This window comes from Pelecanus crispus, chromosome 7 (assembly GCF_030463565.1).
Source record: "Pelecanus crispus isolate bPelCri1 chromosome 7, bPelCri1.pri, whole genome shotgun sequence".
In the NCBI taxonomy this organism is placed as follows: Eukaryota; Metazoa; Chordata; class Aves; order Pelecaniformes; family Pelecanidae; genus Pelecanus; species Pelecanus crispus.
In genome coordinates, this window is record NC_134649.1 from 44,923,313 (window position 1) to 44,942,897 (window position 19,585).

General features: G+C 41.5%; 1 protein-coding gene across 2 annotated transcripts in view; it reads left to right on the forward strand.

Moving 5' to 3' along the window:
* The first annotated feature begins 301 nt into the window (after positions 1 to 301).
* TAFA1 (TAFA chemokine like family member 1) overlaps positions 302 to 19,585 on the forward strand; it is a 234,798-nt gene continuing 215,514 nt past the window's right edge. For both annotated transcript variants that reach the window (XM_075714316.1, XM_075714317.1), the window contains exon 1: positions 302 to 419. In XM_075714316.1, the coding sequence (XP_075570431.1) occupies positions 302 to 419 (118 nt within the window). The remainder of the gene's footprint in view (positions 420 to 19,585) is intronic.

Genomic DNA, 19,585 nt, shown 5'->3' on the forward strand with positions numbered 1-19,585 from the left:
TTTTCTAGTCCTCAGATCATTACAGTTTCATTTTTACCACCCCATTATTAAAGTTATCCAGGCTCATGTGTTGACATCTTGTTACCTCAAGTGTCCTTTTTGGATATGACCTTTGTTGTATGACAATTGCATCCTGCAGGGGGGAATAATAACCCAGAGACAAAAGACATCTAGGAAAAAGGAGTAAAAAAGGAAAAAAAAAATGTTTAGAATTTAAAAAATACTGTTGTAATGGAAGCTGACTATTCTGTGTGCTGTAAGGCAATGGATAATAATGTCTGTCTAATATTTTGTTTAGAGAATGGCAGTGGTCTCTGCAATGTCCTGGGTCCTGTATTTGTGGATAAGTGCCTGTGCAATGCTGCTCTGTCAGGGCTCCCTCCATCACACTTTCCAGCAGCATCACCTGCACAGACCAGGTAGGACTGAGATCAGCTGTTGGATGCCATAAGGTTGCAGGCTTTCTGCCCGTGCTTATGTCTGTCTTGATAAATGATTGAATAATCATAAAATTCATTTTATCATTTTACTTTTATGAGTTGCTTGCCTTTATGTTACACAGCATCTTTTTTGGGTCGGTCTAACCCAAATTGTGCTCTGCCAATCTGATGTTGGAATATTCATCCTTCAACGTTGTCTTCTAACAACTTCCTAATACAGGAATCCCACTTTGGGTAATCATTTAGTTTCTCTGTCCTTATTTCTATCTCCCCTTCTCCCCATTTTGCGCACTTCTGGAGCGGATGTATAACTCTGAAAAACATAGTGACAGCACAAGTTTGGATAACTTTGCGGTAACTGACCCAAACTGGACATGGGTTTGTTACTCAAAATACTGGCAGCAAATCTGCTTCATAGTCACTAGTGTTTACTGGAGGTCGGGTGTTTGCTTCAGTATAAATTCAGAGAGACAGTTATTCTAAGGTTCTCAAGTTTATGTCTGAAAATTGATGGCATTGCAAAAGTGCAGCCCAGAGGAGAATTTGGGACAGTCTTTCAATGGAGTTAAATGCCTGGAAAGGCAGAGTAAAGCCCACAGGTTAGCGGTGGAGAATGCAGCTCACTCTGACTGTTGTGATCCCCAGAGAGTGCACTTTAGTATTTTTATTGTGGTTTTTCTTAATAGAAATGGATCATGTAACTTTTTCAACTGTTAATTGCACTTTGAAGAATACGTGCCGGGTTACAAGCTGAGGAGTTGGCATATTCTAGCACAGTATTATCATCTGGTTAAAATTAGATTGGCCAAGAATGTTGCTTCATAAATTTGGATCCAAAGAAAGGTGGGAGAGGTTTTAAGAGCTTTAGAAATGAAAAATGGAAAATGTTAACTCAGTGATGAATCATTCAATAATGTGGCAACTAATACTTCAATTTTTTTTTTAATCTAATGGCATACTTTCAAAGATGGGTGGTCTTGAACCACAGGTCTTTAGCAACCTTAACAGCTTAAAGTTTTCCCAACTACTTTGCTTGTCCAAGAGTCATAGATATTGGCATCGTCTTGCTTTCTTGTAATGAAACATGCATAGTATGAAGGAATAGACCTAAATCTTTGATAGACCAGCTCTTGGCAGCTAAGTTAGAGCATCAGATTAACTAATGGTGTTATGTTTATTAGCTGGCACTGGAAGTTTGAGAGTATTTGAAGTTTGAGTGGCAAGGTTCTTATTTGGGACTTGCAGAGAAATGAACAAAATATTTATTGTAATGCTGCTGGTTATTTGAGTCTGTCTCCCAGTGAGGGAAATGGGGAAAAACAGCCCAGCTAAACAGAAAGGTAAAAGGAAAATGTAATCCCATTTTGTAAAATCAGTTGAAACAAGTGACATTATGAGAAAAAATGAGCGCTGGGCAGATTCAGAGCTCTGCAACATTTGCCTAAGCTTGAAAAATCACCTTTTTTATGAAGCAAGAACAGCAAGACACGGAATGCATACCAAGTGTTGGGGAAATGTGAAAAATGACAAAATCTTTCACTCGGAGATGTGATACAGATAGAGTGAAGGTTTTACAGCTGCCTCATCACCTACTTAGAAACAGCCAAGCTTTCCCTCCTGCGAGCCTTCTCAGGCAGCTTCTCTGCACCCTACGTGAATAAGATTGATGGTGTTCTGATCCCAGGCAGCCAATTTCAGTCTCTCAAGAAATAATCCACTACATTGACAGATGAGTGGAATTTGACATGATGTTCACCTCAGATTCAGATTGTGCTGCACCTGGGAAGTACCCACTAGTGAGTGTCCTTTAGGGAAACTGTTAGAGATTTTGGACAATTTCTGCTGTCACAACAGAAAATCAAGACAGTGTTTTTTATAAGGCCATGAATTTGCAGTCTGCCAACCGAATGTGAAAGGTTGTACATAAAAGGGATGGAAATATGTTAACTAGCAAACTGAGTGATTTTAATGTATTCAACTGCAGTCCCTGAGCACACCCTATTTTTCATATTTATAATATTAGGAATGCGTCATTTACTTTTAGTTAGTCACTGTGTAAGTAAGATTAAAACGTTCAGCCAAATAAAAGTGAATAAAAAATGGATGCAGATGAGCCAGTGCATAATTTCAGTAATTTAATATTTGGTATATGAAATTTCAACTTATTGAATCATGGCAAATATAGCTGTAATCAATAGCATGCTCAGCATACCTTTTCTTTCAGTTTGTGATCTTCCATAGATAATGAGGTGCTCTAAAATAAGAGAATTTGAGCTGTTCAGCTCCATCGTGGGGCTACTTTGGTGCAAGATAATTAAAAAGGCAGGTTCCACCCCGTCTTGTGCTTCTCATACTTGATGAATAGAAGAGTCTCACTGAGCACAGGAAGGTGCAGGTAAAAGATAAAATCCTCATGGAGTGTACTTAGCATAATAAACTTGAACTGAACTCAGTGGATTAGCACAGTGAATATACCCATCTGTAGTACTGCGGTTAATCCAGTTTTGAAACCCTGGAAATCAAGGGCAATATATGAAAAGGTTAGTTTATCATCAGGGATTTCTGAGCTTGTTCTTTTTTTTTTTTCCCAAAACTTTCTTAAAGAGTCTGAATGGGTTGAAATAGATTTCTACACACTGTGCAATCACAAAAGTTTAAAGCTTCCTTTCAGTGTAGTATAATTTTTTTCAGTTTATAATTCAGTACTACTTTATTCACTGAGATGGCTTAGCAGAAGGTATGAACCCGAAAACAAATGCAGTAAACCGCTTTACGTGACAGTATTTATAACTGACTGTAGCTTTATTTTCTGTCAAATGTCGGTAGGTGGGCACAGATAGTAAGGACATAGTAAATATTACTTGATTATAAGATAGATGATGCTGTACTACTTGTACCTGTTCATGAATTCTTTCTTGTCTCATTAATACAATGAAATGTTGAATGCTGCTGTTAAGTACCCTTAAGTACTGGTGGCTGTTCCTTTTGACTCTGACAGGTGAGGTGGGCAGGGTAGATTTTCAGGCTTCTTCGCTGGGATCAGGAGGAGACCTTTGGAGTAAGCTAGCTGAACACCATTGCAGTGTAATTCCCCTTGGGTAATACACATGGCTTTCTGCAGGTTTTTTATGACTGTATTTCATTTTCATGAAAATTATGTTAGGCAAAGGATGTGTGAAAACATTCACAGGAAATAACTTTATGTGCAAACAAATCTCCTTTTTTTTTTTTTTTTTTCAAGCATGTCATTTCTCTGTGATTTAATAAGAAACAGTGGTAATGAGAAGAATTCCACATTGGCCGTTTTAGGTTCTGAGATACACACTGTTGTAGAGCTGTTGAATTGGCCTGAGGATTAGAGTGGACAGGTTGTGATTTGCAGTCAGCTGAGTGCCTGTGATAGTCCGTTGATCATCTGATTGACAGGGTTGACCCCGCCCAGAGGTAGGAAGTAGATGCTGGCATTTGGCAAGACAGCAAGATATTAAGAAAGCAAAGGGTTCAAGTTTCAAAGATTAAAAAATAACCATTCCCCTTCAACCATACAATTCTTAGTAAATGTTCTGGCTTTGCCCTATAAATGAGGGATGTTTTGCTCCTGGTGAAGACGGTCAGCTAGTACTACATCGCAGTGGACAGCACTGACCCCGTGTTGCTTAAAAATACAGGAAAGCACATTGAATTCACGTGTAAGTTTGTACAAAATAATTAGGTACACATTAAAGATGCTAGGTTAGTCTTGCACACAGTGAAAAGATGTGAGGCAGACGCAAGCAGAAACATGTACCTACTGTAGCAATGCCGACATTTGCAAATATGTTAATTAAAAATAGGCCTGTTCAAGAAATCGTGGACTGAATCAAGGCTGGAATCTTATGTCTATTAAACATGAAGTACCTTTTATTGTGACAGTAGTTAATGATATGCCCATTAAAAATAATCTCAAGAAGTGACTCTCTATACCTCTTATTACAAGGAGGAAAATCAGTCTCAAAGAAATTCTACACAAACTAACAAGCAATATCAACCTAAGGATGTTCTGAGCATGTTTCTCAGTAGACAGCATTTTGCAGAAACTTGAGTCTGTGGCTGTGAGCAAAAAATTTCTTAGTTCTGATCCTGGCCTTCCCACTGATTTTTATAGCCTTGGGGGAACCACATATTTTCACATTTCAAAAGGTCTTCTATTTTCATATGCCCCATACATGTGGCTATTCAAGTTCAGAACAGAATGGGAAGAATGCTAGTCTGAATCTAATTCCTCAGGAAAGTGTAAATAAAATACGTGTCTTTGCAGAGCAACTGAGATTTGGAAGATAAATTCAACAGGATTTTTGCTCTTGATACTGATAGAAGCGAGTGGAGGACTAGGTAGTGAATATATAAATACATACAGTTTCTGTGATTAGCAAGAATTATACTCCATTAATCATACTGTGTGAATGCAGACTGTTGCCTTCAGTACACAATGTCCAAATTGCCATGCAACAACTCAGCCAGTATCTAGTAGATCATGTCATGGACATGAAAGCTGGCAACTGGTGTTTCTTGCTGTGTTAATTAAAATGAACAAATTTATAAGCTCTAAGGCCTGAATCAGATCTCATTTACACCAGTAAATGCACAGGAGGCACCATATATATCCTGGCTTGTTCACGATCAGAAAAACTTGCTCACAATGAGCTATTCCAGTCACTCACTGGAAACCATCTCTCTTGTGATACCTTTTTGTTATATACCTCTGGCCTGCACAGTCTGTTCTTGAAAATGTGAAACTACCAACTGCTAAGTAAAGAAATGCAGGTTGGAGATACTTATTCTGTTCCTGGTCACATACAAAGTATATTTGGATGTGTGTGAACAAATGTATTTGTGGTTTGTGTAGGCAGAGAACTGATGTAATGAAATCAACACTTAAGGACAAAGTAGGATTACTAGCAGCATGATAGCGATGAATTGCCTGCTGTGCTTGTATGATGCACTTGTTTACAGTAGCAGACTTTATCAGAAGTATTGCACCCTGTGATTTTTATTTTCATATTTTTTCTGAAAAATCGAACCTCCAAAAGAGGAACAACATGGCTACAGGGCGTGTTTGCAGACAGAGAGTTAGTTATGTTTTTGTTGGATTGGTTTGGGGTTTTTTTCTGGGATCTGTAAGCTGTTGCTTGAATGGGGTCCTGTCTCTCGGGTAAAGGGGGAAGTGTAGGCAGGTATTGCCAAGGAGCAGCCAGTACTCAGTGGAGGGCCAAAGGCAGAGGACCCCTCCTTCACCGGAGATGGGTGGGTAGCTGCGAGGCTCCCAGCTTGGTTGCAGGTGGAGGAAAGCTGTCACTGGTCACGCTGCTGAACATGACACCTTGTTACTTCTGATCCAGGGAGACGAAGCAACCTGAGGGGGAGCAGGTGTTGCAGCTCGACGGACTGTGAAGAACAGCATGGCCAAGGTGCGTGGTGGGGCACTGAGCAGACCGCTGTGCCCGACACAGCTCCATGGGAGCTGCTGGAAGCATGGATGTGTCCCCTGCAATCGCCCCTGCCACACACCTTGTGCAAAACGGCAATGGCAAGGTGCTAACAGTGGTATTTGGAGAGAAAGGACACGCCTCTTGCATGTGTGCTTTGTACTGGCAGCGTCTGTGCTCTGGTTTGGTCCCCCCTGCTCTGTACTTGCTCCTGGTCGTGCTCCTACCCCCTGCCCGTGCCGCTTCAGCTCTCCTTCGGGCCCCTGGGCAGGCAGCCACGCAGGCAGGAGCCAAGCGCGTCCCTCTTTGCGTGGCAGAAGCTGCTCTGGGGAAGCAGGGACCACGAAGCGCCTTTTGCCGCGATGGCCCCGGCAGGCATCTCCTCTTCCCACGCCCGTGTGCTGAGCCTTCATCTCCCAGCGCAGCCTTGGGGCCTCGGTGAGTCACGAAGGGACCTTTCGGCGCACTGCACTATTTGTAGCTCGCTGTCGTGGTATTAAGGACTGTGAGAATTCATACTATGGTGGTTAAGTCCCAAGGAAAATTTGGCACCTACAAATATAAACCCCAAAGGCAAACTATGTTGCTCTGCGCTGAAGTATTTCTGCTGATAACATCAGAAACCTGCCTTTAATGATTAGCCTACTTTAGTCCAAGGCTCATTTATATTTTAAAAGGCAATATCCAAGTGCATTTCATCATAAGATAGATGTGTTTTCTCCCATTGTTTCATATTGTTTTATTTTAACCCGCCCATAATCTTTGTATTTTCTTTTGAATGTTTTCTTTTCTACTCTGCTGTGAAATCAACCTTTGCTGTGAGCAAGATTTATTTTCCTGATGGGATTCAGCATTTTTGCTATTTCCAGATGCTCTGTATAGAACAGCTCTCTCTAGCTAAACTTTTTTTTTTTTGCACAGGAGCGGTGCTGGAGATTTCTTTTCATTGTGCTTTAGGCAGGGACCACGAGGACTGCAGCACAGTTGGACTCTAAATTTATAAGACTCAGTCAATGATGCACAATGGGGAACTGGGGGTGTAAATTAAGCTGAATGAAGTTATGAAGCCCCATGTATGTATCTGTGACTCATATTTCTATGCTCTATTTAGAAGATTGTTATCTGACATCTCTTTCTTGCCTTCTGTATTCCTTTCAGAAAAACAGTTTTCCCCTTTTCCTTCACAGTGGGTGAAGAAACTGGTCCTGCCCTTCTTGAAAGGTCACTTCAGTGACAGCAGGTGCAGGATCACTGTTGCTATCATATGATGATCAATAATTATGTTGTAGTAATCCATTGTAATCCTTGTCTCACTTTGAGAGAACAGCTTTGCTTGGGAACTGAATAGGTGGCAGGAATGGAGGACCTTACTAGGCTTTTTTGGATGATGTGAAAGTGATTCCTTGAGAATCACCAAGTGAAATGGAACACATGGACAATCTGTTGTCCGAGATGGCTGAATTTCATTCTACCAGGGTGGTCTCACTATGGTGCCTTGTCTTTTTGCTACGAGTAAGCTGGGAGTAGTCTGCCCTACACTAGCAGTTCCCACTGACAGTCACTTGTGCTGGGCGCTTTTTAAAATTGTGCATAAATATTTCTTCTGTGAGCTGTGAAGTTTTGTCTATCATGCACCTGACCTCTCAGTAAGTGAACAGGCAATTAGAAAGCAACTTAAATGGTGACCCTTGTCTCTTGATTATTATGAGAGCTGCCATTTGGATCAAAATACACATTTAATCTGTCTTCATGCATGATCCAAAGCTCCTATTGGATTAATTTTGTTTTCTGTAGATGACAAATCTGAATCAAGAGCCTTCACTGTGAATCTGCTGAAGACAATGTGCAAAAATCAATTCTGTTGTTAACTTATGTGCAAGTGAATGTTATATTGATGGAGAACTTGATCGGAAAACTCCTATGAACATACATGTCAGTTTATCAGAAATTGGGGAACTTGGTACTGTAATTTCCTATGTTTGTGTGCAGGCAAGAGTCTCAGGATCTTAACTGCACACACTGACAAAACTTCATCTTTTCTATTGTCCTCATTAATGCTCTTCAAAAACACCGTTAAATATTTCTGGCAAGCAAATTTCAGTGTAATTTTACAGTATTGTTAAGGATTTATTAATTATAATCTTTTCTTGCAGAGTCTATTTATACTTGATCATGACATTAATTGCTTGCCAAAACAAACTAGACTTAATTATGTTTAATTAAGTGGTTGGGAGCAAGCAAGGATAATTTATTTAGAAAATTGGTTTCATTGATTTATATGTTTGTTTTTTGAAAGAACATGAATAAATGAAGGAACCTATTGTTTAGCACACTTCTACTTACATGCTGCCCAGGAATCATCAATAACACAGTTGTGACTTTGATCAGATTCAAGGATGGAAAAGTATCTGTATTATATATATTTGCCTATACAAACCTGTTAAGAAGTAAACGTTCACATTCTGAATCATTCTGAATTTAAATAAAACCTAAAACCAAGTAGAAATGAGATCAAGTAACACTGAAACTAACAGTAAGGTAGTGTTCAGAGCAATGCGTTTTGAAAAATGCATTTCGGAGAAAAACCTAGCCTCACTTCAGATTTGGCTAAAGGTGCTTTGGATAAGGAAGTGTATGGTAAAATACACTAAAATATGACTAGATAAATATTTTCTATAATAATTATATTAATACAATATATAGTTATATTGTATTTCGATGACATAGTAATTTCTATTTTGTCTCTCATGTCTTTCAAATTCAGCTAATTTTACAGTTCAGAAGCTTTTGAAAACCAGCCTATTTCTTGTTTTAATGTAAAATGAGAACTGAGTGGAGAATGCTGAGGACTTAATGTTTTTTTGAGGAATCAGTTTCCTAAGTTGATATCTTTGTGCATTCCTTTCTTCTGCCTTGATATTCCTCATTGGGGGGCGGGGGGGAATATTACCTGCATAAGGTTTCTGTTATCCCAGCAGCTACCTAAAACAAGTCATCATCCTGATAAATGAATAAATCCTGCCTGGAAGCATATATTCAGATACACCAGTGACTGCCTCTTTTCCAAAAGAAATCAAGACCAAATAGACTTAAAATCTATAGCAATGCAAACGCAAGGAAAATCTTCTCTGTCCTTCTAGCTGGTACCAGCTCTTGTTTTGGTTTGCAGCAGCATTGAATTTAAAGGAGTCTAGTGTTTCCAGAAGTTGCCGTTTTCCCCCCAAATCAGCCTTCTCTCTTTTTATTAAAAGATATTTCCCTTATCTAAAAATCTGGTTTAAACCCATAAACTATCAGGACTATACTAACACTGCTGTGAATGTCATTAACTCATGAAGTTCCTCTTCTCAGTTACGTGCATGGGTTGATTTCAAATTTCGGTGGTCAGTCAGCGAGAAGTCACTATTGTGTGCTAAAGCAAAAACTCAAGACACGAGTTGAAGATAACAGAGGTTTTTGAGTTTGTAATTGGTTTCAGTGTGCCAGGGCAGGATCTGACAGAGAATGATTATGTCTAAGCCAGCTCCCACATCTGTAGCTTAATTATTTCTGTAGTAATATCATATTTTTGTGAGGCTTTAAAATGCAGCTGTTTCCCCCCCCCAGGTAGTTAGAAACAGTCTTTCTGTGGCTGAAACCTCAGTGCTTTCTCCATTAAGTCAGCTGCCTGGGTGGTGTTTATCTTAACTTTTGGGTTGAGTTTCTCCAACAAATAGACGACTCCTTTAGTTCTAATTTAGTTTCTCGTGGTATTTCTATTATCTTTTTCTAGTTGGCAGGCAAGGAAATCAGATGTGCATCAAATGAAACCATTTGTCATGGATTAGTGCATGCAAAAGCCTTGATGACAGCAATAGACAAAAGCCAGTGAGTGTCTGAATGCTAATTTTGGAAGAGAAAATTATCAAGGCCAAAACACCAGTGATAGAAGTCCCTAAATGAGATTATTCAATGCCTAAGAGCAAATGACGCTCTTCTGTCCCCTCTCTTGTCACTTTTTCTCTTACTGAAATCTTAAGACATTAGGGTATTGTGCAATGACCCCTGCTAAGTGGAGAAGTGTCCATGGGAGCTCCTGGCTTTCCCAGAACTACTCAAGAGCTACTCAATGGCAGGACCTTCCCTCTGCCTATTGAAACCCATCTGCACCCACAGCAGAGGAGAGGGATGGGACTCATAGGAAGGCAAAACTAGAGAAGACCATTAGTGATATTCCAGCGTGCATACCCTAGTTTGTCACAGCACACTGGGAGTCAAAGGGCTGCTAGGCAGGATACTTAAGTGAATCACGTCGAGGTGGAATATATCTTCCTCAGTGTCTTTGGAAATGTTTTGCATTTTCCTTTTTCCCCGAGGACAGAATTCGTAATTGTTTAATGCTGATCTCCTACTGTTGATAACACACTGAATTGAACAAGTTGACAGCAGTTATTAGATATTTATCTCATTCTTGTGAGATAACTCTAGCTTCTTTATGAGCCTGCTTGGACTCTTTTGGGTCCTAAAAGGAAAGTATGGGCTCTGCAGAGTTCCTCACTCGAAGGATGGTGTGAGGAAGAGCTGAGGCACAGTTGTGGGAAGGGAATTTTGAGACTGACTGCTCCCTGACGGGGAGCAGGCTGTGGACAATGAGCATCCTGTGCACACTTGCACATTTTATTTCTATCCCTCCCAAACTACCCTTAGGAGACTGCCAGACACAAAGGCTGTAGTTTAGTGAAAGGACCACAATGTCGCCAGATTACCCGCTGTCTTCTCTAGGTTTTCACTCCATCTCAATCTTTTTTCCCCCCACTGCTTATTCTATTTCTAAATCTGTCTCCCTTCCTCTAAATCAGTTTCCTTTATTTTCTTTTAAATCTTTCTTTATGTAAGCTCTTATAGCTCACACTTTTAGAAAAGGCTCTCTGAACCTCCTCCTCTTAAAGTCAATGCACCTTGATGTGTTTGAGCAACAAAATGCTACTTGATTTCATCCCAATTAGAACACCACCCACATTTTTATGAAATAAATAGTTTCAAATATTGGAAAGAATCAAAATGGAGCTATTTGATCAAAAGATTTACTATGCTAAAATACATTTTCCGCTTTCTGATACTGGCACCGTATTTGAAGTGTTTTCTAACAAAAACTGGGGAAAACATAAATTAGAACCTTTTTCACCTATAGGAAGAATTATTTGTGTTGATCTGAATTTTCCAATGGTAAAAATTTCACGGGTAGTTTGTGTCTGTCTCTGCAGCAGGCTCTATGCAAGGCAATATGCTATCTTTGTGGTTTCTATTTTTTTTTTTGTTTCCTACCTCTGCCCTTATGCTTTGATTTTGTGTATTTGTACTGAAACTAGACCTTCACCCTTTTTACCCCCAAAATTTCTCCCTGTTTTGATTCTGTAGTGCAGTCAAGACACCTTGTCGAGGTCATGATGTTACCACAGATATAAGCATGTTGGTCAGACCAGGTGGTGCAGGCTCTGGAAAGCAAACTCTTGACTGAGCAGGACCAGTTCTGAAAATGAACAAATGCTGGTGATAAAAATAGGTGCAAATTAAAGGGAAAGGGATTTCTGCTTTCAGTGTGAATCCTTTGATGGTTTCCCCTAGTAAAACAGTTCCTTGACTTTTTAGGTTGTATTTGAATTGGCTTTGAGCTGCCTGTTGCTGTGCAGTGTTTTGTGATGACGTACCTTCTCCGAGCAGCGTGCTCTCCAGTGGTTCTTTTGTACCGGTCATGTTCCTCTGAGGTTCAGGCTATGCAAGTCTCCCCTAAACACTGTTCTTACATAAACTGAATTATTTGCTTATGGGGTTTTTTTGTTTGTTTTCTAGCTTATCAAAGGAAAAAAGCATAATCTATAGCGTCTAGAGATGGAAACAAACTACAAAGCAGTATCACATTTATGCTGAAGTGCTTCTGATGAGGATTGTGTGTCTCAGAATGCTGCTCCCCACATCTGAGGGGCTGTGCTCTGTAACAGGTTGTGGCCATTTGACCCTGGCTGAATGCCAGGTGCCCACCAAAGCTGCTCTACCACTCCCCTTCTCAGCTGGACAGGGGAGAGAAAATATAATGAAAAAGCTCATGGGTCAAGATAAGGACAGGGAGATCACTCACAATTACCGTCATGGGCAAAATAGACATGACTTGGGGAAAATCAATTTAATTTATTACCAGTCAAAACTGAGTAAGAGAGAGGAGTGAGAATATGTGTAGGGTAATGAGAAATAAAACCAAATCTTAAAACACCTTCCCCCACCCTTCTCTTCTTCCTGGGCTCAACTTCACTCCTGATTTCTCTCCCTCCTCCCCCCAAGCGGCACAGGGGGATGGGGAATGGGGGTTGGGGTCAGTTCATCACACGTTGTCTCTGCCGCTCCTTCCTCCTCGGGGGAGGACTCCTCACCCTCTGCCCCTGCTCCAGCGTGGGGTCCCTCCCAAGGGAGACAGTTCTTCACGAACTTCTCCAACCTGAGTCCTTCTCACAGGCTGCAGTTCTTCACGCACTGCCCCAGCGCGGGTCCCTTCCGTGGGTGCAGCCCCTCAGGAGCAGCCTGCTCCAGCGTGGGTCCCCCGCGGGGTCCCCAGCCCTGCCAGCAAACCTGCTCCAGCCTGGGCTCCTCTCCCCACGGGGCCACAGCTCCTGCCAGGAGCCTGCTCCAGCCTGGGCTTCCCCCGGGGTCACAGCCTCCTCTGGGCACATCCATCTGCACTCGTGTGGGCTCCTCCCCGGGTGCAGGGGGATCTCTGCTCCCCGGGGGCCTCCATGGGTGCAGGGCACAGCTGCCTCACCAGGGGCTGCACCGGGGGTGCAGGGGAATCTCTGCTCCGTGCCTGGAGCACCTCCTGCCCTCCTCCTGCACTGATTTTGGTGTCTTCTGCACAGTCGTTCCTCTCACATATCCTCACTCCTCACTCCTGCTGCAGTTTGTGTCCTGGGCCTTTTTTTGTTTGTTTGTTTCCCCTTCTTAACTATGTTAAGACTACCACCATCGCTGATGGGCTCAGCCTTGGCCAGTGGTGGGTCCATCCTGGAGCCGGCTGGCATTGGCTCTGTTGGACATAGGGGAAGCTTCTAGCAGCTTCTCACAGAAGCCACCCCTGTAGTCCCCCTGCTACCGAAACCTTGCCACGCAAACCCAAGACACAGGTTAGAAGAGATTATCCCTTAGTCCTGACAGATTCTATGAACTGAAGTCTTTTAGGGGGGAAATTCATACAGACTTTAAAATGCAAACCTGCTTTTAAATGTAACTATAGCAAAATAATTTCTTCTGTATAATACATGTGCATTGTACGAATTAGTACCTGAAGTTTCAGAGGTTCTACTGTAAGTTGTGTCCTGTCTGCTTTCAAAGAAGTGCTTTAATGTCCAGATTTCACATAGGAACCAAGTAAAGATATGAACAAAATTCAAATATGCCTTTGTCAGGAGGGATTATTCCATATTTTGATAGCATACACAGATTTCAGAACATCAATATTTGCTATAAAGAGAGCACAGTTTCACAGGACAGCCAATCAACACCTGCCTTTCTGTTTCATTCTTTCCTTTCCCTTTATGCCCAACCAAGGGACAGCCAATCCCCCTGTGCGCTCTGTGCACAGCATCCAGCAGTGGAATAGATAATCTGAGGAAACAGATCTCCATCATGAGCACATTTAAGGGCAGGTGAGATGCAAATAAGTGAGGTTTTGTTACTCTGTAGCCTCTTTAAGTGAGGCTGGTGGCTGCCAGACGCTGCCCTCCCAGCTGGTACCCAGAGCAGGCATCCCGTCCCTAGTGCTCCATCTCTGGCATGGGAGTACAAGTGTTGCTGTGAGCTGGGTGATGGATCGTGGAGGCTCTTAGCTCCCTCTTTTCATGAAATCAAGTACTTTACTGTAAGCCAACTTCACGCTGGCTTAAACTTTCATGGTGGTTAAGCTGTAATCTATCAGACTGCCCCAGCTGCGAGGTGTAAAGAGCCTTCACGTTCACTTACTGTTACTCAATTGACAAACAAGCTGTACTGTTGTAGTGAATTTTTCCCCTGTGTCCGTGCTCTCAGCTGAACCACAGGCTCAGTGCACACAGACAGGCAGTGTGGCATTTGCTTCAAATGTGGAACTTCGCACTTTTTACTTTAATTGCTTCCTTTAAGAGATGAGAAGGTTGGGCTTCTCTTTGGACAAAAAGGCTTCTGCTTTAAACGTATTTCTCACTTGAAGGCTACGCTTCCCACCAGTTTTGCGTGATGCTTCCAATCTCTCGCAGGCAGCGTAACACTGATTCTGTGTAAGTCAAAGACTGTATTTCTTGTAACATGTCTGACTTGCAAATCTTATTAACTGCATGCTGTCATCTCAATACACTTGCAGGCCAGCTACAGCACCATAAAAACTTGTGGCAAGATAAATCATGTCAATTTTTTTTTAATAGGGAAAAAAATTCAGACTATTTCATTTGCTACAACTTGAAAAAAAATTAATCTCTTGATTGCTTCTAAAGACACAATTGCTCTGCGGAAAGACCTAGCAGATCAGTCCCAAAAGAGGGCTGTGCTCTGGGGGGTCCTAGGTGGAAAATCACCTGTGAATGATGTCTTGTTTGGTCCAGCCAGAGGTGTGGGGGGGGGCTTGGTAGGTCTAGGGTGCTGTCAGGGTCCTGCATGTCCTTGGCTAACAATGGCCATTTTTGGCTGCTGCTGTTCAGTTTTGAGCCAACAGCAGAAGTTTTGCTTCTCATTGACTGGAACATAGAAAACCTCCAGGTTGGGGAAAGATCTTCTCCGTTATTTACCTCTGTTTTGGCAACACAAGCTCAGAGGTTATATAGCTATTTACCAGTATTGTTATGTTTCCTGGCAGGACTTCATGCTGTCATAGAGGCACAGCAGGAATCCTGTGTCCCAGTTCATATCGGGGCCACCTGGCTGGACTGGGGAGTCCTGGTAAGGGATCCTCTTCCACAGGACCCTTTTCCTCTCATGCAATGAAAAGGCGACTGAGCATCAGCTGATGTCCGCTGCCTGGCTTGCAGAGGGTATCTAGAGGCTCTTGTTAGGCCTTGAGAATCAAACTAGGACCTGATTCAGTCTATATTACTGAATTAATGTAAAAATTGCTTATTTTAACCTCTTGTGGCTATAAATTTTGTGTGCTTGAGGAATTGTAGCAAACTTCCTTTTCTATTGTGGCACTTGTTTGTTTATTTTTGTAGGCCCAAGGAATACAGGGTAACACTCTACATTTTGCAAAGCAGTGTTTCTTTTGTTGTGTGACTAAAGCAGTGTAAATAATTGATTTTTTTTTTTTTTGACAGCGAAAGCAAGATATCAAGTGTTGGTTTGGTGAAGTATTTACATTTTTAAATTAGAACAACTTGATTCATTTTCTTACTAACTGGAAAAGAAAAAAGAAAACAAAACCTGAAACAAGCTTTTGTATTTCTAAACACTGAAAGAAAAGCAACAAAAAGGCCAGATTAAATTAATTAAAAAAAAAAAGTCTGGAGGAGGTACCGCTTCTTTCCATAAATAGATTTAAATCAGAGTATCTCTAATCAGAAGCTATGTTCTGCTGTAGGGGTTGAACTTCCATCTTTCTCCCAAAATGTAGAGCTGTGATGTTAAGATATTGTTGGTAGGGAGAGTAACTTCCAATACCTCTTGAGTTTTCTGTTTTGAATAAATAATTAGGTAATCAGGAGAGCAGAGAGAGATGGGACATCAGGATTTTTCTCTCTCACTTGCTATGAGAGGGTAAAAACAATCCAGTCCATTGCTCAGTCTCCATGGCTAATATAGTGTTCTATGTAAGGTTGAATGGGCTTTGAGACAGGCCCTGCACACACCGAAAAGTGAAGAGGTGGAAGAGGCAGCACTAAACTCACTGCCACTAAAATTGAGCGCACAGCTCTGCTCTGAGCGGGTGGGGGCTCTCTGACAGTGGTGGCAGACGCTGGTCATTGAGAATTAAATGCATATGAAAAGGAAGTTTTAACAAACAAAGGATGGGTATTTTTAGAAATACCTTGTTGCAAAGTTTAACTTCTGGGAAGGGCATACTTTGGATGTTTTGCTTTTCTTTCTTTCAGAAGCAAGCTGAACCGCTGCCCGCTAACTCTGTGTGGTGCAGCAGGCATAGATTTCTGTCATTCTTCTGCTGTATTTGAATGCAAGGCTTGAGCTCTGGCTTCTCTCTCTGCTTGCATTTCGGAGGAGGCCAAAGCTGCACCCCAGCCACAGCAGAGCACTACTCGTGGCCTCTGTTCGTCCATTCAGAAAGAAGCAAGAGCCCACAGGGAGGGAAAGCAAAGCTTTGACAAACTGCTGTTTTTGGAGCTCTTGGGTTGTTTTGCTGACTTCTCAGTCATCTCAAGATCTTTGCTAATTTAATGAGACAATTTCACTCATCAAGGTGACAGTTACCCATGTCAGAGACCAATACTCCTCCTTTAATATACATCTGTAGCAGTTATTTTGCTGTCCTTGAAGGAACACAGACTGCAATATTACTTTATTTTGAGGTGCTCTAGTTTTTTTAACTGAGGTTTAGTATTAGAAATGTGTTTCTTTGTCTACGTGATAGCATCTGCTTTTGCCATTTTTATGTAAACTCAGCTCTGTTTTGCAAAGAAAGCACCACTGTTCTCTTCGGGACAAAATGTGATTGTCTATCAGCAGTGAAGCTCTGTCTGTGCCCTCTAATGTTAATCACTGAATCCAGCAGTTATTTAAACTGTTGTATCTACTTGTGCCTTTTTCATTACAAGTTCTTGGGAGGGTGGAGGGGGTTGTGGTGGGATTCATAAGTGGCCATATTGGATTTTAAGCAAGAGTACTTACAATAAATGACTTAGGGATTATGTGCCAGAGGAGACCTTTAGTGAAATATATAGACTTGTCAAAAAAAAAAAAAAATCTTCTGGTAGGAACATACCAATTTTAGCAGGATCCAAAATATGGTAAAACAGAATGAAAGAGAGGTTTAGAACTTATCAACAATATGATCACTGGTGTGGTGGTTTGGGCATTTTCCTGGAAGCTGATTCAGATGAAGGACTTGAATCTCAGTCTTTCGCTGGGTTGTTGAGTTTGAATTTTCCCGTTCCTGGGGAGAAAGTCTGATTCAACCAGTGAGCCTCTCGTTCAGCACACAGGGAGCTGACGGCATGGCCTGGCAGCAGCACAGCATAAAGACCAAGGGTTGTGTTTCAGCAGCACAAAGCACAAACCTCTTTCCAAAGCCTTGTGATTTTTGTAAAAGTACCAGCCTAGTTCTGCATGATGTCTTTTCATGTTGTTACCCAGCTTCCAGAGCCCCAACCTTCTGCCAGCAGAAACAGAATGGGGTGTAAACCACTTAGGATTGGTTTTGATGGCCCTTCATGTAGAACAGAAAATGTAGATTCATTTCATAGCTGACAAAAAGCTGATTATTTATGTTTCTTGGAAACAACTAAGAATGTCTAAGAATCTTTTTTTACCATTATGGATTACTTTCCTTGTATTTTCACATCGTTCTTTTTGAATCATGGCAAACTGAGATTAAACAGCAAACAGCCCCTGAGATCTGTCACTTTTTTTCAATGATTTACATAGGATGGTACCTATAAATTATAGAGGCAGCTACTGGATACTGTGAATGAACAAGTACTTTATTTGTGATGTAGTTTTGAGAAACATCCCGTGAATTGTATCTGCAGAAGAAAACGGTGGCATCCCATAAAAAAGCCGCTTAACATTTTCAGGACTCTAAGCCATGAGGCAAAGTTGCTAATTTTTAATTTATTTTTAACATAAACCAATGAGGTTTTATGCTGGATTATATCACTGTCTACCTATCTCTTTTCTCATTGCTTTTACGGTGTCATCTAAATGTCAAAAGAACAAAAATCCACCTCTTGTAACAGGAAAAGGATGAAGATTTTCCATCTTGCTCTGGTGCTCTGAATACTTGGACATCTGTAATATAACTATTTCTCAGTAAATAATTCACCCAGTTTTGTCTGAAGCATCTCCCTCTTCTGTAATGGGAAGTTTTGGAAAGATGGTATAAGAAAAGGAGGCTTAACTTTGTTCTGCTGCAAAGCCTCCTTATTTATGGTTGCTATTATTTTATAAGTTTCCTTTCATTACTCCTTGAGGAGGATGGAGGAAGGTGGCAATGTATCATCTCCCAAGACAAGAATGTGTGGATATGCATATGGCCAGACATGTCTAACCTTTTTTTTTTTTCCTCAGTGGTGCAGGCATATTTGCATACAAGTCTCTATATGTTGCCTCATCTTGTAGTGCAGAGAGCCATTTTTAGTATACAGAGCTGGATTCTGCACTCACTGTCTTCACAGAATGTTGTCCTTTGCTCTTCCCTTATTTCTTGTCTTCTCAAAATAGCCCATGGTGAGGATGTTCAAAGTAGCAAGGTCTTAGTCACTCTCCTGGAGAGCTAAGTGCTAAATGTCTCCCATCAGCTGACCAGGTCTTGCAGTCAGTTATTCACATAGTCACAAAGGTTTGGGATTTGGCTGTATTTCTGCTGGGTCTTGATGAAGACGCAAATGTTTTGAGTTTTGCTATTGCTGAGAGTATCTTTCCTCATTGTGCAAGTGCCGGTCTGGAATGAGATGCTTCCCCCAGGCCCATGGCTTGTCATGGGCCAAAGCAGTAGTGGAATAGCATTGTAAGGGCCAGCAGAAAATCCCTATGTTGCATTGCCCAGAGGAAATGAATGCTGCTGCCTTCTTCAGACTTTTTTTTTTTTCCCCATAGAGAGAATTTCTGCAGCTCCCTTAGTAGCAGTAAAACATCTGTTTGCAGCTGCAGGAGCAAGACGTGTCAATAGCAGCCCTGGCCAGGGCAGCAGCAGCAATGTTGCTGCAATGCAGGAAGCTCAGCACACGCTAATTTTCCGCGTTTCTTGTCCGTGCATCCCCCGGGCCAGTCTAGCTTTGCCTGTCCTCAGCACTGTCAGGCTTGAAGTGGTGCTCGCGAGCTGTGGTCCTGGTGGAGTGGACGCTGTATGTGTCTCCTGCCATCGCAAGGCAAAGCCCCAGCTGACCCAGGGGAAGAAAAGGTGCCATCATAGGCACAGGGCTTCTGTCATTCTCTTTAGTTTATAGGTACCTGTGATTTGCTTTTTTTTTTTCCTTCCTGTCAGGGAAAGCCTTCAGAGATATCACTCCATGGATTGGAAATATTTATCCAGTTCCCTTCTTTTGCATTATTTGTTTTGTTATCTGCCTACCCCCACCCCAAAAAAAGGAGATAGCCCCTTCTAAAATTTTTTCATATTTTTTTCACTTCTACCTTCTATGGTCTGGTGGCCACAGTTAGGCAGACCTCAGCACTTACAAGGACTGTGATTTCTAAGTGAAGTACGTAAAATCATAAAGGATAAATGTATGAAACCTGGGAACAATAGCAATCGTCCTGCCTTTCTTCTCTAGAAACATTTTTCTTATTACATTTTGAATTATGATTCCTGTAACAAATTGTAGAGTATGTATATCGACTCAAGTGCAGAAAATGCCCAGAGTGTCATTAAGTTTGCCACGACTGTTTCTGTCAATACTTAATAGTTGGGTAAGTGCAATTTGTGCCATAAACAAAGCCATGATAAATTGGTAGACGGTAGTGCTTGTATGTATACACATCCATACCTTTATTGTGAGCCAACTCATTTCTCGCTTTACATTC